General features: G+C 44.9%; 3 protein-coding genes across 4 annotated transcripts; 2 read left to right on the forward strand and 1 right to left on the reverse strand.

Annotated features, from left to right (window-relative positions):
• The first annotated feature begins 2,780 nt into the window (after nucleotides 1–2,780).
• On the forward strand, nucleotides 2,781–9,958 carry LOC135825688 (mucin-2-like). Its single transcript, XM_065338305.1, has 8 exons — nucleotides 2,781–3,101; nucleotides 4,489–4,905; nucleotides 5,678–6,007; nucleotides 6,366–6,908; nucleotides 7,429–7,514; nucleotides 7,722–7,772; nucleotides 8,299–8,364; nucleotides 9,256–9,958. The coding sequence occupies exons 1-8, from the start codon at nucleotides 3,038–3,040 to the stop codon at nucleotides 9,343–9,345; spliced, it is 1,647 nt and encodes a 548-aa protein (XP_065194377.1). The 5' UTR covers nucleotides 2,781–3,037; the 3' UTR covers nucleotides 9,346–9,958.
• Nucleotides 9,959–12,307: 2,349 nt separating this feature from the next.
• Nucleotides 12,308–17,041, forward strand: LOC135825869 (uncharacterized). Of its 2 annotated transcripts, XM_065338503.1 has the most exons (6): nucleotides 12,308–12,408; nucleotides 12,489–12,641; nucleotides 13,131–13,541; nucleotides 14,237–14,557; nucleotides 15,085–15,237; nucleotides 15,925–17,041. In XM_065338503.1, exons 2-6 carry the CDS (start codon nucleotides 12,593–12,595, stop codon nucleotides 16,446–16,448), a joined length of 1,458 nt encoding a protein of 485 aa, XP_065194575.1. In that variant the 5' UTR covers nucleotides 12,308–12,408; nucleotides 12,489–12,592; the 3' UTR covers nucleotides 16,449–17,041. The 2 variants fall into 2 exon arrangements, with proteins under 2 accessions (XP_065194575.1, XP_065194573.1); XM_065338501.1 differs by having other exon boundaries at nucleotides 12,330–12,641.
• A 513-nt stretch (nucleotides 17,042–17,554) lies between these two features.
• On the reverse strand, nucleotides 17,555–23,529 carry LOC135825561 (tenascin-N-like). Its single transcript, XM_065338174.1, has 7 exons — nucleotides 23,251–23,529; nucleotides 22,068–22,259; nucleotides 21,044–21,184; nucleotides 20,290–20,406; nucleotides 19,329–19,537; nucleotides 18,872–18,926; nucleotides 17,555–18,601 (listed from the first exon to the last, which is right to left on the reverse strand). Exons 1-7 carry the CDS (start codon nucleotides 23,375–23,377, stop codon nucleotides 17,991–17,993), a joined length of 1,452 nt encoding a protein of 483 aa, XP_065194246.1. The 5' UTR covers nucleotides 23,378–23,529; the 3' UTR covers nucleotides 17,555–17,990.
• Nucleotides 23,530–24,696: the final 1,167 nt, after the last annotated feature.

Below are 24,696 nucleotides of genomic sequence, written 5' to 3' on the forward strand. Positions count from 1 at the left end.
CAAGTGCATTTAACGTGCCGCCAGACAATTCTCGAGTGCTAGCATGCCCTCCGCACACTTTGAATATACAGTACATGTACAAGTACAAAGTCATAATGAGGAAGCAAAATATTCGCTTGAATGTTTTGACACTGTCCGCTTCATTTGCATCCGTATTCACCTGCGTTTGCACGCTTCATGTTCAGTTGCCTTTCCTATGCTAATTTCAAGACAAAGGTGACACAGAAGGTTTGAGCCTTGAGGGCATGTACATGTACAGCATGTTCATGATTGTACACGTGTCAAGAGACCACAACTTTCTAGACAAGACAGTAGCATCCTTGATTAGAATTGGTGTAATGAGTATGGGGTTACACGTACTGTTGTGCTGTGCTGGGACAGCTTGTAACACGATAACTATACCTGTACCTACATATACATATACATGTATACATGTACAATGTATATGTATAATTGTTCTTGGTATAGTACGTGCTCCGCAATGAAATCTGAGTGAGCAATTCCATGCCATGTTGGGCGCTAGTGCAGCACACGATTTACGAACACCGGAACGTGAACTGGTGCAAGCAGCAAACCTGACTGATTGGATCGGATATCATTGAGCATCACTTTTTGAGACAAAACTAGTGTTAATAGCTATCCAGGCTTAGGGGCCATTGGGCATTGTCGATAATTTTCACGAAACGAAAAGTCTAGTTACTACCCCCCCCCCACTGAATGAAAAATAGCTGACTTGAAAGCTGGAAGGCATTGATGTCTCACATATCAGTAATTTTCAAAACGAAACTCTCCTTGACCCACCCACCCATAAACGAAACCTTTTTCTTTTCGTGTAAAAGATCGATATTATAATTATAATGGACCACCCCTTACACTGTACTCCACTGCGACATGTGCAAGAAAGGTCCACGCTTTAAATATGTTTCTGTTTCAACTCAGGAGTTTCTATACACTGTGGAATGACTTTTGCCTGATGACCGCGTAAGTGTGAAGCTCCTGAGTTGCAGTAAAATTCTATTCCGCTTCATTTGTAGTTGCCTTACCGTCAGGCAACAGTTGGCCTGTGGTATTATCTCCTACGGCGTTAGGACGTTAGGAGTCTCAGCCAAACCCTGAAAGTCTAAGTAATTTCCTGTATTATAATTATACACATTATGCAATGTACACAATGGCAGAACAACAGAGACCAAAAAATCTTTCTCGTAACTCGCAGTTTCGTGTTCAGAGACACTCATCAGACTGGTGAGTAATATTTTATGTTGTTCTGCCTTGCGTAGTGCGCTCTGCCTATGTTGAGGTATTGAGCACTATTTGCAGCAAGGACTCCAGACACTTTGTGTATGCAACGCACATGTCCATGTAAATCTATATTCTTTTCTGTCATGTATACATAGTCGAAACTGATGGTATTGGACCGCGTGAAGCCCAGTGTTGCGTGAAACACGAAGTCCTTGTCAATGTTATTATAGCTTTCTCGAGGACGCAGCGCTGTGCGCGCCAGCGGCGCTCATCCCGACAGATCATACCATATGTGAAAACGCATTGGACATTATATGAAATGCGACAACTTCGCTTACACCAGGGCTTGGAGCGATTCTGATGATTGCTATTGTTTGCCCAGGCTACGGCCCCTGAAAGTGTTATACTGGTGTTCAGCTGTGCAGATCTTAAACTCTGGGAAGTCTAGCTAGTAGTAGTATACAAAGCACATCAACTACAGCGCTGGCAACTGAAATCCGATCCCCTTTCGGGCACGCCGCGCCGGCAAGGTGGTCGGATTTCAGTTACCAGCACTGTACATGTACATTTAAGTGTACCAAGATCAGGTGAATTCTGCAAGCATTGTGAAAGGCAATAATTCTACAATATCAATGAAAACTAATTTTCAGTGCAGATTGAATCAGAACTGTATAGGGGGAATCCGGAAGTAAGTTGAAAACAACCCTTTTCTTCTATTGTGAAACGTACATGAGAAATGCACATGACGTACACAATCATGTATCTCTATTTGAACACGTTACTGTGTACACATGTAAATTATACATGAACTTGTAACACTGACTCATGTACATGTGGTGACGGCTGGTCAATCACAGTATCGATATCATTCCGCTTTATCGCGTCTTTGGCGCCAAACAAGGACATCTGTGATCTTTCGGCTGAAAGGAGCAACAGGACAAATGCTTACCCTAAAATACATAGGGGCTGGTTCAACATCCTCTGTCAATGCTGACCTCCATGGTGTCAATTCGGGGACGTCTTATACAGGTAATCGCGCGATTATAGCAAAACGAAATGACCAACCTAATCCCCAGCCACGCACCAAGCTACAACTAGCACTGTATGTAACAGGCCATACTACGATCAGGTACTGTACATGTAATCTGACCGTCTCTTTCATGACTTCCAAAGAAGATGTAAGCATCAAGTGAGGGACGCTCGTGGCGATGACATGCAAATGGTGGGCAGGATAGATACTGCTTCATGGCATCCTGGAATACGGAGGTGACGTTGTGTGGAAGCAGGATGTCCTTGCGCTAGCGCAGGTGCTTCCGTGCGATTCATACTGAAGCATCGTGACAGCTAAACACTTGACAGCGCAAGGGCTCCTTGTCGCATGGAGGGGAGGTACTTTGTGACGGTGTGTGTGGTGTTCAAGTACTAGGAGATAGCACGCTCTGCATTTGGGTATGCGCGATCTCGTGTGTGTGTGTGTGGGTGTATGTGTGTGTGTGTGAGAGAGAGCCATCGTAGTACTGTGCATTGTAAAGAGGATGCCCTAACTATACGCACAAAATGCGACCAGCAGAACCAGCTCCGAGACAGGCAGGTGGCACACTTTCCTTCTCTGTTCCTTGTCCAGTTCAACTCTGGTACGCTGTGACAACAACTAGCCCTGTTTTCTGCCTAGAAGAGTGCATTGTCCCTGCTGTTTCTTCTGTGGAGAGCGTACCGCTAACAAAGGCAAAACAGCTTTTGGTCGTGGCAGTGAGCTAATCTCATCAGTGGCTGTAGATCTGACGACCTCTTGTGGACAATGGCTACAATCGGCGTTCTCATGCTGCTGTTGATTGCGTGTGAAGTGTGTACAACTGGTGCAGGTAAGGCGCAGAACAATAACAATCACCTGTTACTCCATACTGTGGGGTTTGGGTTGAGCATTTGTATAGCACCGCCGGAGGCCGGTACGAAACGCAAATACGAGAGAAACAGGCAAGACGTATTTTGCACCCATGGCGCCCGCTAGAGGACAATGGCATAATCGTGCGTGACAAATGAACAGATACTCAGTAGCCGAATGAGTAGAAAGCGGGTAGTATATGCCATTATAGCGACTCACAAAAAATAATGATGAAAGTCGTTGCAAGTGAAGTTAGTCACTCCACCACGGTAAGATAAAACCTGAAACCGAATTTGCTGCTCAACCATTCTATAGGCGGAGAGGATAATGTACCAGCAGTCAAGCCAAATTCCCTGCGTTTATGACTTTCGACCTTAGGGGTATTCCTTGCCAAGCGCACCACACAGCCACGCTCCAAAATTTCTATCCAGGGGACCAGTTTTGCTAAAGGCTACATGTATCCCCGTGCCAGTGTTTCGGTACCTTCAGGGCTACATGTACATGTACAGTCAACTTCGCTTATAACGACACTCGGCAGGGTATCAAAAAGGTGTCCTTATTCGCGAAGTGTCGTTATACCCGAAGTCTCATTATATGTATTACAGTGGGAATGGGACTTTGCTCTGGGCATGGAAATTCTGTCGTTATTCGCGAATTGTCGTTATATCCGCAGTCGTTATTAGCGAAGTTGACTGCTACTAGTAAAGTGTTGTAAACGGGCCTTCTGCAGGATTCTAGAAAGTAGAGAGATACTGAAAGTCATTATCGTAACGAGCCGTAAATATAGCGATTTCCCAAGATTGATCGTTTTACTTTGAAGTACATGTACGTGTACCAAAGGTAACGACTCTCACTCATTCTAAACGCCCAATGGCAATAGTATAAGTCACGAGGTATGTACAGTGTACAACGCGTTAGTTAGTGAGTTGACTGTTATGTATAACTTGTATATCGAGATTCCCCTCGTTAACTCTTTAGACTTAGCACTTCGTTATAAAATTAATATAAATTAATATAAGGCTTTTTACAGTAGTTCAATATCCCATGTACTACCTGTTCGTATTGACTGTTTAGTTGCTAAATCCATTTGATGGACCAGAAAAGAGATAGGTTTGCAAATGGGCGCACTACATATCCAGGCGCCAACGAACATGAACATAAAGCAATCAACGGAACCGTTCGATATGCCATGTTTTGCCAGAGCTTCTACTCCGCACGTTGACAGCGTACAGGTCCCAGCTAAATTAGACCTATAAATATGTGCCATTCATGAGTAACAGCTTCAAATTAGAAACGAGAAGTATTCCTTGTTTCAACTGTTCACTAAGTAACTTAGTATATTACATGTTTCTGGCTTCTTTGTCCAGCATGGGCAAAATGCGTTGCGATTAACCGCGACATGCAGTTTATACGATCGCGCACATCATGGTTGTCTGCCGAACAAGACTGTCAACGACGTGGTGGTCACTTGGCCACTCTCCAGAATAACGCTGAGTTTACCTGCGCAAACATCGCACTAGTCCTGAACTCCACCTGTCAGGATGGCAGCTGTGGACTGATATGGGTTGGCCTCAATCAACTGAACAGCCTTCGGTCGTATCACTGGATTGGTAATCACAACAGTGGGCAGTCCGTAGCTGGAGGAGCTACAAGCGTGTGGGGACCGGGACAGCCGTCAAGTGACCAGGAGAGATGCGTGGGTTGGCTACCGACTTTGAAACTGGCCGACCAGGAATGCAGCCATCCTAACGGATACATATGCGAAAGGCCTCAGCAGACTTCAGGTAAGGATGAATGATAAACCTTTTAAATTCTTCCGTTAGTATTTCCCCTCACAGGACTTGAATGAAACAGAAATTGAACACCACAAGATTTCAGAATCCGCTACTGAAGTACTCCTTTAATATAGATGTTAGGGGAACAACTTCATCTGCCACTAACAAAATTGCTAGCTTGCCGAGTTCACTCCACACATCCTAGTGTCATGGGATTTAGGTTCTCTGGTTCTGCTTCCATCATGCTGAGGCTTCACTTTTAAGATGTTATCATCATGACTTCAACATCGACACACCTGAGGCAGTTGAAAGGAGCAACAAGGCATGAAATTCTTCCTCGACTTACACACATTTACATGATCGTGTACATGTATATGTACGAGTATATCAATTTTACAATGAATGCATAGAACATCTACCAAAGGACCCATGTAAATGTACAAGGGGACGGCGAACATGTCGTCAGTTACGATTAATGATCCACTGACGTGCTACTACTTGTGTAAACACTAGATAATAATTATACTTGTCAATGCACATAATATTCGGTGCACGAACATCGTTTCTACCCCCATGGCCATGGGTAAGTCCATTGACGTGTAGGGCTCTATTTGCCCCGTCGGGCCGTCGCCGGAATGGCGCTGACGTGGATGTTGTCGTGACATTTGTTGTGACCGTTTTCAGCAATTTTCAAGTGTGTGTAACGGAAAACCGAGTGAGGGTTGATAGTTGCTGCAACCTGCACCACCTAAACTGCGTTTATCTGTCCGCTGTGTTACAGCTATTGCAGCCACTGTAAGTAGACTGTGCCAAGGCAAAACGTACACTTACCACAGCATCGCAGGGTCGTACCAAGATGCGCAGGCATCTTGCCAGGCGAGCGGCAGAGCTCTGGTAGGTAACACGGATCCAATACAGTGTGTCCAGGATCTCTTCAGCGACACCAGGCTTACAGATGCCAGACTGCTGTCTTACTGGACATCCTGCGGGACGAATGGTGCCGCATCGGAATGCGCCACTACTCTTGACACGAGTGGAGTCGTTTGGACAGTTCTGCTGCAAGGAAAATCCACAACCTCTGGCTCCCATCCAAGGCCATTCATCTGTAGAGGTATGTCTTGAACGCTTGAAGTCACTTTTTCTGGCCCCGTTTAGCACGTATCTTTTGAAAGTGAGAAAGTGAGCCTCCAACAGAAGGACACACTTTCTCGAGTTTGTTGACAAATGCATGACCTTCACTTCTTTAATTGAGCTTTTTGCGTCCTGCATCAGAATTATTACTTGCTCAAAATATGTCAGTGATACATATTATATACTTCGAAGTACGTCATGGGAAACTGCCAGCTCTACATTTTCTTTAGGTGATTCTGTTGATCGTTATCGTTAATGTGTGATGTGCAACACGGTCGAAACAGCAAGCAATGCCTAAATGAGTTGGTATGGTTATACAACTTTGCATTGATTTACAGATGCTGACCCTACTACGCCGACTATTTCGGTGACATCACAGCCTTCCACAACCAGTACAAATCCAGCAACCACAGCGACGTCACCAGTCCAGGCTGTTACAACACCTAGAGATACTGATGAGATCACAACGACTGCAGGAACAAGCAGGATCCCAGTACGCACAACCCCACGTGTGACTGGCACTATCTCAACCACCGCCCAACATCCCACATCAGTCGCCACTGCAACCAGCCCAGATGACATCTCCACGACATCAGGAGAAGAGAATTATGTGTCAAACCCAGCTTCATCACAAAACATTCCTGGGTCTACCAAAAGCAAGACCACTCAGAACATGCCAAACGAAACCAGTACAAGCGCCGTCACCACTGAAGTCACAAGACCTCAGACTGTACAGCAAGAGGAGGTTGCTGGGGACAGCACCACGGGAATCGTGATTGGTGCTGTGCTTGGATGCGCATTCCTCGTCTTGCTAGGTATACTGCTTGTCTGTTTCCTGAGGCTGCGTGAGGGCCTGATCAACTTTCCAATGAGGAATAAATGTGAGTATCAGAACTGGGCATTGTCAAGCAATTGGATGGGTAGTACATACTTCGAAGTAATAGTAAATAGTTGGTTAGAGCATTGCTCGCGAATAGCAAGGTCCCTGGTTCGAGTCCCAGTGGTGTGACTGATGATTTTTTCTTTCTTTCATATCTGGCTTGCAAGTGTTGAGTTTCGGAGAGAAAAGAGCAGTACGTGGCATGTGGCCTCTAATTTCCTACTTGTAAGTAATAGTAAATACATCGCAGGAAATGCATGGCTATGTAGCGCATGTGGAGATAGCATAATAGAATGTTCACTGATTATATGGTCGAATCCTATATTTCTTGCTGGCTATTCGATCGAATACGTTTCTGGGCAGAAGAACATTGAAATGTCACTGAAACGTGTTCTAGAACGTTATCATGGGTACAACAATTGTCCAGCCTGTGGTGGAGTTTTGCCCACACGTTTCTACAGTACAGCTATATCTTTATTGTATTTCTCTACTCTGGCTGCTACTTTTTGTTGTGTTCCCAGCTGCGTCAGTGAGTTCAATCGAGAGCAATCACGCCTTCAGGCCGGATCCATGCCGAGCACTCGTCCATACTCCTAGCACCAAAAAGGTAAGGATTGAACACTGAAATAAACTATAGTCAGCCCATCTTGTTTTTGAAGTACCAGTACAGTTCAGAGCGAAATATGACTTCATTCAAGTATTCACATTTCATACAAAGCATGCTGAACTATGTGTTAGTCTTGTAGCCTCCAATGCATTGGTTCCCAATATACATGACAGACCTTTTCGGCTGTTGCATTTTTGTTCACTCCAGATCAAAGCGACACCGGAGCCTGCTGGGCTGTACGAGAATGTGAAACAAAAGGTAAAACCTTGCAACGTTGAGTTTTTCACATCACTGGCGAAACAGGATGATGCATTCCACTTGAGGAATAACAATGTAAATAAATATCCAAAAATTACTAAATAAATAATCCAAAAATTACTATGTACATGTTATGTCATGTTTCGCAAAGTGCAAAGACTCCACTGCAGCCATCCACAATACTCATACATCTTCATGACGCTTACTGATCAGTCTCTGGGCTACACCAATCACTAAAAGAAAACGAGATATCAATTATGATGAGGAAAGGAAAACGACAAAATGTTACGAGTTATAACAAACTGTCCACCAACGTAACCAGATCTGATACAGTCAAGGACTTGTGTAGCCCAGAGACTTTGGAGATCGTCGTTATGATGTATGGGCATGTAGTGTAATGGGCGAGTAATCTTGGGTCTTATGTATTGACTATTTCCTCTTCTGTTTTCGTCAGAATAAGGATATGAAAATAATGATCTGCAAACTCACGTGAGTGTTATGCTGTTCATATCCCATGTGCTTATAGAAACCAGAGTACGAGGATGAAGAAGTGCAGTACGCCGTTATAGAACCGATCAAGGATAGGAGTGAGGTGAGAATTCATCTACTTCAAGAGCTACCATCACGTTCTCAAATACTGCAGGTGGTCATGAGATTAATACTGGAAGTCCTGCGATATTCGTGCTGAACCTGCCATATTTATAGGTACAAATTATGCATGACTTGTATACACGAAGGCTGTGGCACCATGAACCTCTTTTCGTGCAACAAACATTGAATGCTGAAGATGTACTGCCGTGTCTGGGACTCTGGATTACTAACCTGGAGGTATCTGAATAAATCAAATTCTAGGATCATTAACAAGCATGAGGTGTGGCGCACTTTTGTATTATAGGTTGTGTGTGTTGGAGCTAGGTGTCAGGTCGTCGAATGTCTCAATATCCTTGTCAGTCTTGTGCCTTGTTGTCGCACTATCTGACTGTATAATTATTATCTCGTAATCTAGGTGGACTGTTCGTCATAACTAGTAACTTGTAATTCTCGCTCCACATATACTGGCATACACAGAGACAAAGACAGCAATAGCGACAACACACAAAATGAAGGGAAGTTGGCCGCAGCTAGATGTGACTACAGTTACGAGTTATGACCAACAATCCACCAAGGTAACGAGATAAAAATACTGTCAGTGCGATAACAAAGTACAGTGTACCTAGCTGGCGGAGGTACCGAGATATTCAAAGAAATGACACTTTCACAAATATCGAATTCGAAATCAAACATCATCGTAAAATTCGATACGCGAAATACGGCCAAATATTGCATGAAGCATAACATTTTAACGCCGCTATTTTAAGCTAACGGTAGCCCTTCCATTGTATCCCTGACCGATGAATATGTTTTTTAAAAACCCTTGATGATGTACATGTATTATGTGAACTTGATGACCAATGTTTGTGATCCGGTGCTGATTTTCCCGCAGGATGCGATACGTGGAAAGAAAGAGCCTCCCACTGACTACGCCGAACTGCAACACAACATCGTGGAGTTGTGCAGATCTGTATCGAGATGAAGTACCCCAAACTACCGTACTGGGATCTGTCCCTCTCCTATTGCGAATGTGGTCTCACTGGTTCTGTTGTGAGCTTCTACCTGAGTGAATAGAACAAGAGAAGTGCCACCTCGGTGCGCCTCAGGCGGGTGTGCAAAGTAGCGGTTGAAAACGGTCTTACCCCAGAACCTGTCTTGTTTCTAGGCTCTTGCCCAACAATTGGCAATGTTGCCAAAGATTGTATATACATGTACTGAGAACTATTATAATTCCATTAAAATAGAATAAATCACATGGAAACGAGTTATAATTTCTTTTTTAATTTCATGCTAGCAAAGAGTATTATAACGTTGAGCCATTTCGTTGCAGCTGCCAGCATAATTATGGACCGTAGTACCATTTCATGCCTTACTCACAGCACGATATTATAGTATTTTCGACTCCATAGTACTTTATTGTAGTGTCTGGTGCTCGAGGTCTCATGAAACGATACCTTTTCTGGGACATGGATGTACTTGACATTTGCCATAGCGTTACACCCATAATTTAATTATTACCTTGAAGTGCAATCATTGGATTTGGAAACTACACGATTCACACTGTAATCTCCAGAATGAACTGATTCACGCTGTAGAGATCCATGGCTGTCTTTTTGCTCTATCAGTTTAGCACACAACGAGAGCGGCATTGGCATTGGTTGGGGATGGCGGTTTGCCAAGTGTTACGCCTTGATGTGCGTTCATTGGGGTTTTTAAAACTACATGATTCACCTGTGAATAACGTCCGTTTCGTTTGCGTATAGGATGTTACTGCACCTGGAGTGCGCTCATTGATGAATGAATTGACTGGGGGTGATATTGCTGATGTGGCATTATAGACACGATACCGTATGCGTATATACACGATATGCTGGTGACAAGAGCTGTTGATTTAGTGAAAGATCTGCGCCTGCTGCCGATCTGGAGGCTATCTTGGAGTATGTATAACACTAATTCTGCCTTTTTCTACTCGGAACCCGGACATCAAAAATGATCACAGGGCACGATTGCTGCTCAACTTTATTGTTGACCGCATAATAGGGTACGAGGTCGTGCACATTCCCAATCTTTATCTTTGGGCTTTCTAGACAACCTCAATTGGGAAATGATCTCCTTCTGGGCCCCATAACTGAAGTACGTGACACCCTTCGACTGTTGTTTTCGTATGCAAATGTGAGAATGGAAACAATGCAATAATGGCATCCGCATTCTACAATTTACCGTATTTAGTCGCAGAGCCCCTGTTCTTTGACGGCTGCTGCTGAGCCACTGGCTCATTCGTGTCAAAAGAAGATTGGCTCAAGCCCAACAGCTGGAGAGGATGTCACTTCCACAAAGTGTTATGCGAGACTGAATCTTCAACAAGTCCACAGCAAAACAAAAGATCAGCTCCTTCCGTAGACACAAGGTAGACGTTAATGCCATGTCTCAATATCGTGTGGGTTTGCCACAGTTGCATGCGGTGTCTACTCAGACACGCAGCCATTCAAGAACACGCACAGTTTCGCCATGAGTTTAGCTTTGAGTCAACTGAAACCCTGGACACGGAACACCATAGTATTCTAGACGGTATGTACCGGAAATGCGATAGGGAACCACACGTGTCTGAGAAACCCCGGGCGAATTTATCACGAACTCTTTCCTGGCATCAAGTGATCGGCTGCAAAAATCGCTCTAGGGCAAAATGTTAATTCAAGGTGGTAAGTTTGATGGTGAAAGTCGACCAACAAACATACGTGCCACGTGAATGATTGAGAATACCTATCACGTCTTGACACCATTATCACTCCATCTACATGTAAATACAATGTGGTACTATTTCATTCATCTTGGGCACCCTGTAAGAAGAAGACCTTAGGGTCTGTTGGGAATGCCGAAGTAAAATAATAAAATACAATACAATACAATACAACTATTTTCATTCAACCTTCGGTATGGCTCCTCACAGCAAAGCAACTACACGTACAATGCATAGTATCATCCATGCAGGATTAAAGATTTGATACAATGAAATACAGATGTAACAAATTAGGGATTTTCTCTATTTTTTTTAGTACACCATGGCGGAGTTGGACTACGGTAATGTGTACGCAACGTGAGCCGATCTGCCCTGCACAGACTTCACTGCACTTTTGCTGTGAAAGACTCAGTCTTGAGTGCAAGTCTACAGTTTTAGGGATACACTTTGGTGGTTGATTTACAGCAGACAGGATATAGCCCGCGACGTTTATGTGTCTGGGTAAATTACAAAACTCGACACAGCTACATGTACATGTACATGTACATGTACATGTAGCTGACCTGAGAGTTAGAACGGGCACAATAGCCATCACACTATCCCTGCGTTGCCCAGCAGAAGAGATAGTGAACGGAAACGTGCTGGGACTTTAGCCTATTGTCGTGCAACTTCGCACAGAGACTACGATCTTCCTTTTCAGGATCACGATTGTGTTACATCACGTACCATGCGACAGGCGAGATAAGGTTCATCCTCTCTGTGTCCGACTCACAGCTAGCTGTATACGACTGGGTTGGACAGTGTCGCGGCATGCGAAAAGGCGATATGAAGCAATCAATCTTGAGATGGTCCTTGACGAGAGAGTTTACGATTGTGTTTGCATACTGGCTGCAGAAGGTAAACCCAAAAATGGTCTCGTTTCGTGACATTGCGTCTCTCGCAGCTCGAGTGGCTGGAGTGACTCGTCTCTGTGTTTAAGGTGAGTAATTTATGGGGCACTTGATGTAGTACTGCGATGCATACGCTCAGCGACTGTCGTTTGATGCTTAACGCTTAGATCGCGAAAGAGGAGTGTGTCAGCAGCCTTGCGCTTGTTGTCTGCCGTGCGATGTGGGTGGACATATGCCAGTGGAGCGCTGGAAACGCTCAGGAAAATCACAAACGTAGCAGCACAGGTGCAGTCGAGGAAGTAATGTTAGTTATCCAGTAGCAAGCTGTCCTTTGCCAGAGCGGCTTTCTTCGTCCAAGTTCCCGAGTCCGACCAGTACACCGCCACTCAGTTGCTGGGAATCTAATAATATCATTAATGTAATGGCAATCGGCGCCTACAACATCCATTTCTATTCACCTTGTTGAAACGCGGTGGGTTGCTGTTTTCTTTCTCTCAGTCGCAGCGACAATCGGACACTGTAGCCTCAACTAATCGGTCTCTGAGCTGTGAACGACGCAACGACTGACTCCTCTACTCGCAGATCTACTAGTGTAAGCGACCATGTGGTCCCTGCTGCTAAGTTCGGTGATCCTTGGTCTTGGACTCCAAGGTAACTTCTTTCTGGAATTCCTGTTGAGGATTATTTTTGTGTCTGTAGTTCAATATATTTGAAGGAAGTAGAGTTATGAAAGTATCGCTGGGTACTTATAGCGTGGTGTAAGACTATGATGGGATTTTTTGAGGAACCATGCAGTTGAGGATTTTCTTCCATTAGTCAGAATGCTTCCGTTTCACTGCTCATGCAAAAATAAGAGTCGTCTCGTCGCACGTGGTATTACAAACCGAAAGGCTCATGAGCTACCAAGACTGGATTATTCGTCGCATGGATAAGACCTGTTGCATAATGTCCTACCTAACTCCAAAACTAATTCTGTTGATGATTTCATGTTGAATTATGGGACTCAATTCTACACTGATTACGAGTACTTAAAAGTAGTCCTTTAAAGTTAACTGCGTTGCGCTGTTATTTCTCCCATGTGGTAACGGCAAGCACTACTAGAGTCCTGACTAGTATTTCCCTTTCCTTGGTTTTCTGCAGTCGGAGCCTGGAACTCGTGCCCGTCGCTGGGGCGTGAGATGAGACTGTATCCTTCCCGGAAGGGTTGGCTGGAAGCGGAACGTCAGTGCCAGATGGATGGTGGTCACTTGGCAACAATACGAACGGAAGAAGATCGGCTGTGTGCGGTGCATGCCATCGAACAGTCGAACCAGTGCTCCACGCACTCGTGTGGCAGGATATGGACCGGGTTGAACAGCCTGAACGACCAGGACAGCTGGCATTGGGTAGGGGCGGACAACGCTGGGCAAGAGGCCACCCCAGGTCAGGGGATCTGGGCGAAGGGCGAGCCGGACAACCCTGGCAGTCAGCAGTGTGCCAACTGGAATCCTGAGTTCGGTGTGGGCGATGATTACTGCAGCATTGCTGAAATGTTCATTTGCCAGCGAACGAGTAAGTTGTGAGCTGTGTCTTTCTATATCGCTCTTACTCAAATCAGATGGTAGTGTGTTGGTGGATTTCATCTTAGGTATCTGGGTGGGAGGTAAACTATTAAAAGACTCCATTGTAGTCACGTCATCTTGCGGACAAAATCAATAGAACATAACCCATAATGGTATTTTGCAAAATATAGAAACAGCTATAAAAATCTGTTCGCCTGAGACTTCCGAAGTAATGCAGGTAGCGTATCCGAATCTGCCGTCGTTAATTACCATCCTGCTCATCATGGTGATGCAAATTTGCCGCATGTTTCACAGTTGTCCTCTATCTGTTTTCAAGTTTAAATGTTCGCTTTTTATGCAGTCACAATGACCGTCTGCCTACTACAGTAAACATTTAATGTTAATTACATGCCCCTCCAGAACCAAAATAAAGTGTTTTGCATCATTTTGGAATAATCGTAGCGACCTCCATGCTGTAACACCGCAAATGACTTAGAAAAAGACCTGTGCATCAATCAACAAACTCATCCATCACAGTTGTGCTTGAATATAGAAATTGTCTCAAAACAATGAATTAAGCTTTCAAATGTGCTCTGCTCAACACTCCGCAAGAATACATAAACAACCCTTTCGAATCTGGAGGATCATAAAATGGTGGTGCTTAACTATTGATTTCATACTACCCACATTTTCTCCTTGTTCCAGAAACAAACAACGCATTCAAATGTCAGGGACAGCAATGGACGTATCATCCATTGGGCTTCGATCATGCATATGCCCAAGCCGTATGCGCCCAATGGCAAGGAACCCTCGCACCACTGGACAGAAACTGCCTGAGTGATTTCTTCGACAGGTCTTTTATGTCAAGCGCGTCTGAAATGACGACATGGATAGGCTGCCTGTATGACACACCAGGCGTTACGTTTGCCTGCACAGTGATGGCACAACCGGACTATTCATTAAACGTCACGGATGTTAATGTTGCCACACATCCAAAGCCGTTCATCTGTGCGGGGCGGATCGGAGGTTGGTTGAAATGTGATAAATGCTCTAGCAGTATGCTTGCAATAGGTTTGCTGCAGCGCGTAAACGCATTGGGGAAAATGCTTCCCCTGAAGGGTTCTGTTTCTCCCCGGTAGGTTTTACATGTAGTTTTACTTGAGTAGTGCTTCTACTAAGTATTTGCATTGTCCCTTTTCACTTCCCTTTCGTCTCATCCACCCTTCCAGGAAACTCCCCCGATAAGAACCCTTCGAATAAAGTCCAACTCAAAAATATTTTGATTCTGAATACACTATGCTTGCTTTTTCAGGAATCCAACCAACTAATGTACTGAATTGCGAATTGCCATTTAAAAATCACAAACGCAACTGGTCTCTTTGCTGAAAGCCTGCTCCATTTACGATTTCACCATCGCCGGTGCATGGCAATATACTACTATTTTCGGAGGGCACAAGCCCTTAATTTCCGTACAATGTTTGGCTGAGTTCATCTTTGGACATAAAGACGGACATGCTAATAATATTATCTTGTTTCCATTCTCCCATGTGCAGATATTTCTACGTTACCAGGACGGACGCCTCCACCTGCAGTATTTTCAGGTTTCTCCACGACACCATCACGCTCAAATGTAGGACCAGCAACAACAGTACGATCGACCATGACATCTGACAGTAACGAACAGCCACAATTGTCCGGAGGTGGAGGTGAGTGTTCGGATCGCTAATGAAATTTCTATGACCAGATTACGTTTTGCAGCTAATCTAAAAGAAACTTTTTATCATGGCAATCCAAACCTGCAACCGAATTTTGTTTTCCCTGGGTAAACTACTATCATGCAGTATTCTGTGCTCGAGGTTCGTGGTTCGTGGTTTCTCATAAAAATCCAAAAACAAACAAACCTTGCATTCTGAGGGCGTTCGCATCGTCGTCTTCAACTTTTCGAGAACTATCTTACAAACCAGATTGGTTGAAGTATCCTAATAGAACTGAGGAAGTCAGCTTCGCTGTGTCTCCAGAATCGTCGTAGTCACATCTGGCTGTGGCCAACTACCCTTCAATTGGCGTGTTTTCAACTTGTTTTACTCAAAGTCCCACATTTAAGTGAATAACAGCAAGAAGGTACAAGAGAAGAGCTAGAGAGAAAAGGGAAACCAAGGAGGAGTCCAGGTAGAACAAGAAACGTCACTTGAAAGATTAGAACATTGAAGGGATCAGTCACGCAATACGGTTAATTCCCATCGTCGATCGGATAATTATTGGCGTGTTGTCTGTATTACCGTCTATGTCTCTGTGTATGCCAGTAAATGTGGTACGAGAAGCATAAATCTTTTACTTGCATCACCCATTAAATCCTCTCTCTCTCTCTTTGGCTATGCATGTTGTTTGTGCAGTTGGCAATGCGGGAATCGTGGTGGCATGCGGCTTCATAGGTGCCACAATCGCGTTCGTGGTAGTTGGAGTGATTATCTACTATCGCAGGAAGCAGCGGAAGCGAGCCCTAGGACCCGTTCGGAAGATGGAAGATAATGCAATCTACGAGCGCGGCCCTGGGCCACTGCAGCGCCAGTCGTCGGTGAAGACGACCAAGAGAAACCATCTCACTCTGACCCTGCAAGTTAGTAAAGAGAGGACGACGACCCATACGGAGTTGAGCGGACCGGCGTCTGAGTACATGAGTGTGCCGTATGCCACCTCTCCGCTGTCGTGTGTTGTGGCGCAGCAGCGTGATGACGACTCGCAGCCTTATGGCGTTCGTAAAATCGGCATCCCGCCGCCTGGCAACGAGCGACCCAAGCTAGATATGCCACACGAGTACGCTGAACCTCTGTCATGCAACCCAGCGTACAAGGCCCCAACATTTGTACCTCAGAGTCAACTCAACGAGTACTCATATGATGTTCCCAGTGAAGCATAGGGGAAACATTTATTCACGTTGACGCCTGGAGTTTTAAATAGAAGATTTTACTTGATTTCGGGAGGAATGTTTGTTCTTAACTGGATCGTATTTGTTCAGAAAGCATTGAATAAATCCCGCGCTTCCACTGAACCTAGCTGACGGAATATCAGGGAGCACTTCCTGCGGGTGTTTTAGGCTAGCCAAATGATAATACATGTTCAGCGAACCATTGTCACTTATTTTCACTGATCTGCCTTGATCTCATCTTGATCTCATCTTGATCACAATCTGCTGCTACATGTATGTAAGTGATACGCGCATGTTAGCAAAAGGATATTCCTGTAAGTAATCCCGTAGTCGGCAATAAACAGACACAAGCAGTGTCATTGATTTGCCTCGCTATTTTTTTTTCTTTTCTTGAGCGCATTGAAGGGTCATGCGTGTACTTTTGAAACTCTGTTCGCATCATGTGGATGTGCCTACTACGTAAGGTCTCTTGATGTTGTTGTTGTTCGTTGTTGATGTTGTTGTTCTCTTCCATTCTATGTAGGCATGTGCACTTTCAAATAAATAAAAAAGGTATGAATAATGAATCGACAATGGATCTTGAACATCACCGTCCATGAGCTTGTACCACGCTATCCCCACTGCCATTGGACTCTGCATGCAGTTAGGCACACCAATACTTTATTCATATGCATGATCTGATGAAGCCTCTTTTTTATTCTTGTCTCTTATTCATGAGGCTTACCTATGGGGGGGGGGCGGGGGGGGGGCGGAGACCCCCTCGACTTAGGCCTCGGCCTTTGGGGAATCCATAAATAAATAAAATATAAATAAAATAAAAATTTGGTTTCTGAGGATTCATTCTCAAACTTGGTGAGCGATGCAGTATCCCGAAAATCTGCACCCCCCCCCCCCCCCCCCCACACACACACACACACACACACACACATAGCAAGAATGATGGCTACATTTACTGGTGAGGGAGGTCATGCAAGCCAGCTCAGCTCAACCCGGTTCGCTCTGAAAAGGGTCGAATTTTTTTTAATGGTTGTGATGCTCGTAAACCAACACATCTTGCTACGATACTACTTTCAAAACATCACACGTCTCTGCACATGTCCTCTGGGATTGAACTTTGTTTTGACAACAAAACGTGAAAATGTAAAATGGGAGTTTGGGTCTAAGGGTTGCTTCAAAGGTCTGTACTTGCACATGTGTAAGAGAATTTTATGAAGTCTTAGTTGTACTCGATACACTTGAAATACCAAGGGGAGAAAAAGGCAAAATCTTGAACTAGTTACGCATGTTAGCAATTGACTGAGGTACTTGCCGTTACCCCGAGTTTCATTGCAATTTGGCCAATATTCGGACCTGACAAATCGAGCACTTTTGCAAGTAATCGGGCAGGCTATTAAACTCAGTTAATAATGTCATGAGACGATTACGCGGATCACAATGATCCTGAATTATGTAATGATATGATTCGTGCAACTGCATAGAGTTCAGAGCATCGAATGAGCTCCAAAGAAAGAATTATGCGCATATATGGGGAAATTAGGTTATGATAGGCCTGACTTTCATTTCGAAAAAGGTCAACCCCGTGACGCTCGGTGAAAATCGCGTGTCCCATTCGGCGTGTGGCAACACGTAGTAGCAATTGACGTACCACCATGCTGCCTTGTAGCGCGCCGCGCAGTTGTCTCCAGACACATCGTTATCCCGGTCCCGGGTGGAGAATGGCACAGTATGATGGTCCAGGCCTTGTCCGGCGGGAACCGGGAACGAGAACTCCACTGGCCGGCTGATGGAGAGTTGATACTTGCCGTTCTCATCCGCAAGTCTCATCCACCTGTACTTGATGAAGTGTTTAGCGTTTCGTGTGGCGAGATCTATGCGCACTTCATACTGCTGGCTATGGGTCAGAACATGCATATTGTCGTTGCCCAGCCAGAATTCATCCCCAGGATAGCCAAAGCCGGCCTTGTACGCAGCCCAGTCGCGGTTCCAGAAGGTGGCGTGCCGTCCGAAAGATCTAATGATCACTGTCCATCCTCCGCCATCGATCGACATGTTGCAGAGGGCTTGGAACGACGTATTGCCAATGGTGTGCGTGACGATCCGTGACCTGCTTTCATCTGCGCTCTGCGGTAGACACTGGCTAGATTCTGCACGGCACAATGGCAGAGAGATGGAGGCACTGCGAATCAGAACAGGTTTCAACTGACAAACATTACATCAGCCCACGGGCTCAGCAGTACATAAATGTAGTGCTCTTACTAGCTAACATGAACACGGCCCAACCTATATGAAATATCTGGTAGTATGCAATCTTTTCGTCTTGATGACCAGTTTCTTGCACCTTTTCTTAAAATAATTGATAGTGCATCATGCTGGAAACAAACTCTGCATTTAACACATGCAGTATAGGCCCTTACCTGGTTGTGCAGGATTCCCACCCAGTCCTGCAGCCAAAGCCTTGATCTTCTCTCCCTGGATGTACACAGAGCAATCCGTTCATACAGGACACAACATGCACGTGTTCATCCCTGATCCGAACACGATTATTTTCTCCAGCAGGACCGAATAGAGAAAGCAACTTGTATCAAAAGGGGCTAAGGAAATCATGACTAGTTTAGGCCATATTCTGGCGTTGACAGTTAGAGTTCCTTTACAATAATCGTCTGGTTGACTTCGCTGTGTTTGCGCTAAAGGCTGCGCAACACGATGTTTTCTCACAGCATACCGAAACAAGCACAACATTTATTAGTAGTATAAAAGTGAGCACCCGCGAAATAGATCTCTGGATCCAATTTGTTGCAGTCAACTTGCGACGAACTGCGTTAACACCCGGCCTCAGCGGCACATTGAAGATTTCCAAGCTGTAAAACTTACAGTTAATGAAACATTCAGGGCGATGGCGTCCAGCCGCTGGTCGATTTTCTTCGCAAGGCGGCGCTCCATGCCTTTAAGGAATATCTCTGTCCTTTGCCAGTCCTTGTCGGCTTTCATTTTTATCGCCGTCTGGATTGCAGTGATGTCATTTTCAAGGCCCATCACACTACCAACCAAGGACATGTGATCGGTCTTAGACACCCATAGATCTGGAACAGATGATACATACACAAAGAACTGGATTATAATACAGGCGTGAGATATCATTCTCAGCAATAACTTGTCTTAAGTCACATACATGTACATGTGCGTCTGTAAATCAATCAAATGAAGTAATGCTTGCGTGAAGAGATCACGTTTTAGTCATGATTCGAGGGCGTCAATCACTGAATGAGGTGAGAACCCGTGGCTATTTCCTGCGAAAGCAACGGCGATAGCATGGCACATTTACAATCGCCGCACACGGCCACAAAATACACAGCATGTGTCTTTTGTCCCAGATTTCGCGGAAAGTACATCGTCGAGAAATGCAATCCGGCCTCAGGATCATAATGCAGAGCACGATTTACTGCACAAGCCAGTGGCCATACTGCTAGAGCCGCATAGCATCAAAGCTGTTGACTTATGTTGTCGGACTTCATCTGCGATCACTATAGAATCGGGGGGGGGGGGTTGGCTGATTGGGGGATTTGGCGGTTGTGCATAGACTCTATACCCAGCCAGGATAAGAGGAACGCAGGGGCACACGGTAATCATGGTGAGAATTGAATTCTAAGGCATACAGGTATACACACGCATACACACATATACACATACAAACTGACGCATACGCAAGCACAAACGAAAATTGACACACGCACATAAATATGCATGAAATCACACTCACGCACACAACATTAATTTTCTTGTAGTGCGTACATGACTATGATTCAAAGTTCAACATTCATTACATTGTACTCACGTTCGGTGCAATGCTGTCCGCCCCACAGGGCTGGGCAAGAGCAGCGATATGTTCCGGAAGGTTGCTCCAAACACCGGCCGCCATTACGGCAAGGTCTCCTTGCGCAGGTTAGAACCTCTAAGAACAAAGCCAAAGGAATAAGACGCCGAACCTCTCTTTGTTATGCCCGACAACTAGCACACCAACACGTTGCATTACAGATGGATCATGTAATGCTTAGACCGCTTATGGGGCATTGAAGGTATGCTGAATTCAACATCTTTCTGTTTTAGCTGCTGACAGCTGGAACTCAGTTCCGGCATCGATCCGCCTTGCTGCTTCACCAAGTCAATTTCGTATCGCAATCCTAGATTGGCTAGGGTACCCCGTAAAGAGACCATAGGTCTGTGGGGACTGCCCTAGAGAAATAAGAATAAATCCTATACTATTATTATCTGATCAGTGCCACTTCAGAAATAGATTTTTGATTTGGAAACTACATGTCAGGATCTGCTTCCGAAGCCTATGACCAGTAGTCGCTGGTGCTGGAATTCCCAGTAAAACCTGGTATAAGCGATCTCTGTGTTTAACGACCACCTGCTATTACCGACCAATTTTGCATGCATCGACAGTTCTAAACAGACACGGTGGGACCTGGTTCTAAAGACCACCTGTCTTGAACGACCGTTTTTGCTTGCACCGTAGGGTGGTCGCTTATACCAGGTTTTGCTGTATCTGGTGCCGGAATGTCAAAGGTACTCTGGTTAGTGCTTACCTCGCTCGCAAAACCTGCCAGTGTAACCAGGCGTGCATTTGCACATATACTCCCTATAACCCGTGTTGCCAACGGTTCCATACACGCATTGTCCGTGATCCCCACAGGGTGCTTCACTACGACATCTTTCCTGCAGGCGACCTGATAGCAAGAGGATGATTAGACAGAGTGCATTATAAGTCAACACCACGCATCGCATCACATAATATAAGATCAGGCAAGTGTTGTCGCCCCCGTCACAATTGTTTCACCAACATCGAAGACTGGATCAATGACTCTTACAATTCTCTCTCTCTCTCTCTCGTTGCTGCTGATCGTGATAGGTATAGACAGCTTGTTTATCGGTGTAGTTAATGTTTTGGTTTTTTATTTATTTATCTTCCTTTTTTCTGTTCGTAATGATGCTGCTGCTTTATGACACACATGGCGCCCCTACGACCAGACCGGTTATGGGTTATACAATACATACAGTGTAAAACAGAGAGATTCCAGGCTGTCCACGAGAGTGCTCAATACCAAGAGGCAGGGCTGGTTCAATCGAAAAGAGGACTGTTTTCTGATAATCGTTTAGTGCGTGAAACGCAGAGTTAAAACACTTTCCTCTTATCGTTTGAACATACAGTGAACACACGTGTACATACAGTTGTCGATCAGCACCATATTGGGATGAAACGTACCGTTAGTACCACTTTTTTGATTTGAATCATATTATCTTCCTTATTGGCCATGGGCAATCGTGGAAATAAAGAATAATAATAAACTGGTGCTCTCGAGAATGGTGTCCTGCCAGCAAATGGACCATAGAAGTAACACTGCAAACCGTACGAGTTGGACAGCTTCAGTTCGCGCTATGGGTCGTGCAGTTTTCACCTGCCTGTCACAATACCCAGGACTAATAAGTGCATGATTACGGTGCAAAAGAATCAAGAGATTGACTCATAGACGCTGTTGTGAACTAATCACAGAACAACATGCCTACACAGAGCAACATGCCTATATTCTAGTCTCCGATCCGGCTACGTACCAATACAGCGAATAAAGTTCTCAGACTTCGATGCTCCGCCGAAGACGAAAGAATAGAGGACCGGTCTCTGCCTGTGCGCATTCACTTCATCGATCGGAGTAGCATAGCTGGCGAGAACTTCTGCCTTCACTTGAGCATCAGAGAAGGTCAATGTGGAATCGTGAAGCCGAAGCCAGGACTCCATACAAGTACCTGGCGAGAAACAAAGGAAGAACTCGACACGCTCGGATATGCATAGTGACATTATGACATTAGCCTGTATTAACAAGCATGTATCTCCCTTCTTCCCATTGTATCATCACTGTGCGGTGTGGATTTACCGCCATATTGCCAGGTGCGTGTTTACCACCATAATTATTATGAATAGAATACTCAGGAAGCTTGGAAAAAAGAACAAAAAACAAAAATATCTATGCATAGTGTTACTGTGCTGTACATAGACAAAACGTGAGGTCGTATTGCACACATACATTAGACGTTTATGCCAAGGGAAAAACGTCGCGCATGCTCTGGCGGTTTGTTGCAAGACAGCGTACGACCGCACAGGCGCAAATCGTATTTATGTTTGTACTACAAAGCACCGGCCAGCAACATAAAAGGGGAGGTAGACAAAATTGGACAAGCGAACATTGACAACACAGGGTCAGAGGAGCCTGGCATGCATGCCGATGAGGTAGGTCAACCTCCCCCGACCTAGTGGTCTAGGGTTCATCAGTTGGTCTACGCATCAGGAAGGGGAGATTGGCAGTTAGGCGCTTTTATAGTTTAGGGAGGGCTATAGAACGATGTGGCGAGTGTGCTGCGGAGTTCTCCATTACTTTGACATTGCTGCAGATATAGTACTTCGAAGTAATACCACTGCCACGACTACATGTGCATGTATGTCGGACCAGGACCGTTTCACACGTACATTTTTTATAACTGCATGCACTTTGTATTGCATGACAACAGTCCTTCCTCTTCGTACTTCCCGGCATAAGATGCTAATCCACTGAATCTGCTATTGTAGTTGATCTCCGGTGGGGGCTATGCTCGCTGCAGGATGATTAAATTGTGTTCATGCAAACAAGCTGTTATTCCGTTTCGGACCGGTTCATCTCCATCTCTCCCCACCGATATCGAATTATGTCCCAGGCTCGACACCCGTTCCTATTCTTCGCATGCACAGTATCGGTGGTCTTACCATTGGCTGCAGGCGCTTGTGTATCGGGAATGACACTGCGCATAGGACGCAAAACGGCACCTCGAACTGGCGCTGAAGCAATTCCGATCACTATTAGAGCGAGTAGAACCAGTTCCAATCTTGCCATGATTGTCCTCAGCAGTTGTGTTCAAGGCGCCCAGATTGGTAAAGCGCTCAGCAGTGTCTAACAACTAAATAATAGGTTGGTAAGAAGGGTATCCTTCCTTTCGGTCTGTTCACGCCGAATGGATGGCTACGGACTGCGCACTCTCTTTTTCATTCACGGATCTGTGCGCACCTTCCCGATCTGCAGGCCATTCATTTTCTCTACCGTAGACCTCATTCGCGTTGTGATTTCGTGCACAAGAGAAGTGTCAACTCTACTAAAGACTGTGCCTCTAGCGCTGGGGATAACGGTGAAATCGCGTGCAGTGTCTTTAGGTTTCCGCAGTCAACAGCCGCTCCCAGTTGACACCTGTAGTATCAGTTGACGGGTGCACGTTCATTTGTCTGCCCCGGGGGAGCTCCGTGAAAGGCGTGAAGTTCTCTCGTTCTCGTAGCAGGTCTAATGTGCTGAATGCATCACTGAATACACTGCATTAATATTATTCTCAATTCATGGGAACTTGGTGTCAACCAATATAATGAATGAGGGCTACCAGCCAGGGAATACAAAGAACTAGAAGGCAAAATGCACACGCAAAATATGGAAAGTTAAAATAAAAAATAAAAATAAAACAAACCACAACCAAGATCAATTGTAAAGTTCAAAAAATGTGATGTACGTTGGAGATTGAAGTAATACACACCGAAAATGAATATCAACGATTAGTTCCTCTTGTCTCATTTCTTACCTTCTCTTTCTCTCTTTCCCTTTTTCTCATCACCCTTGTGCATAAATTCTTCGCTAAATGCATCACCTAGTTGTAATGGTTGCCACCCTTGGGGTCTTGCTTTCCCCTTTGTTTCATTGGTTCTGGTTGCTTGTATTTTATTTTGAAGAGAATGCCCAAAAACTGGTTGATGAATTTCCGATTTCCTATTGCTGATGATGGTGAAGAATAACTTGAGATTAGTATGGTGAAAAAGGAGGAGGAAAAAATGCTACGAGTTATGACTAACTGTCCACCAACGTAACCATATCTTTTACGGTCAGCGAGGTCTCCGAATGTCTCAGTACTCCTTGTCAGTTTTGTGCCATTTTGGCGCACTCGCTGACCGCATAAGATCTGGTTACGTTGGTGGACGCTTGAAAAATGATTGACAGCGGTTGAGTTTGATGATGTTTCTTCACTGCCGACGAATTTTCACAGAAGGAGTCTACTAATTTGTCGTAACCTGCCTGCTCTGGTGAAGCGGAGATACATGTAGACTACGACGGCGGGCAAGATCAACAGCCGGCTTGAGACAGGTATTGAAATTGTTCCTGATTTTCCTAGTCTCGTA

The sequence above is a fragment of the Sycon ciliatum genome, chromosome 10, assembly GCF_964019385.1.
Source record: "Sycon ciliatum chromosome 10, ocSycCili1.1, whole genome shotgun sequence".
In the NCBI taxonomy this organism is placed as follows: Eukaryota; Metazoa; Porifera; class Calcarea; order Leucosolenida; family Sycettidae; genus Sycon; species Sycon ciliatum.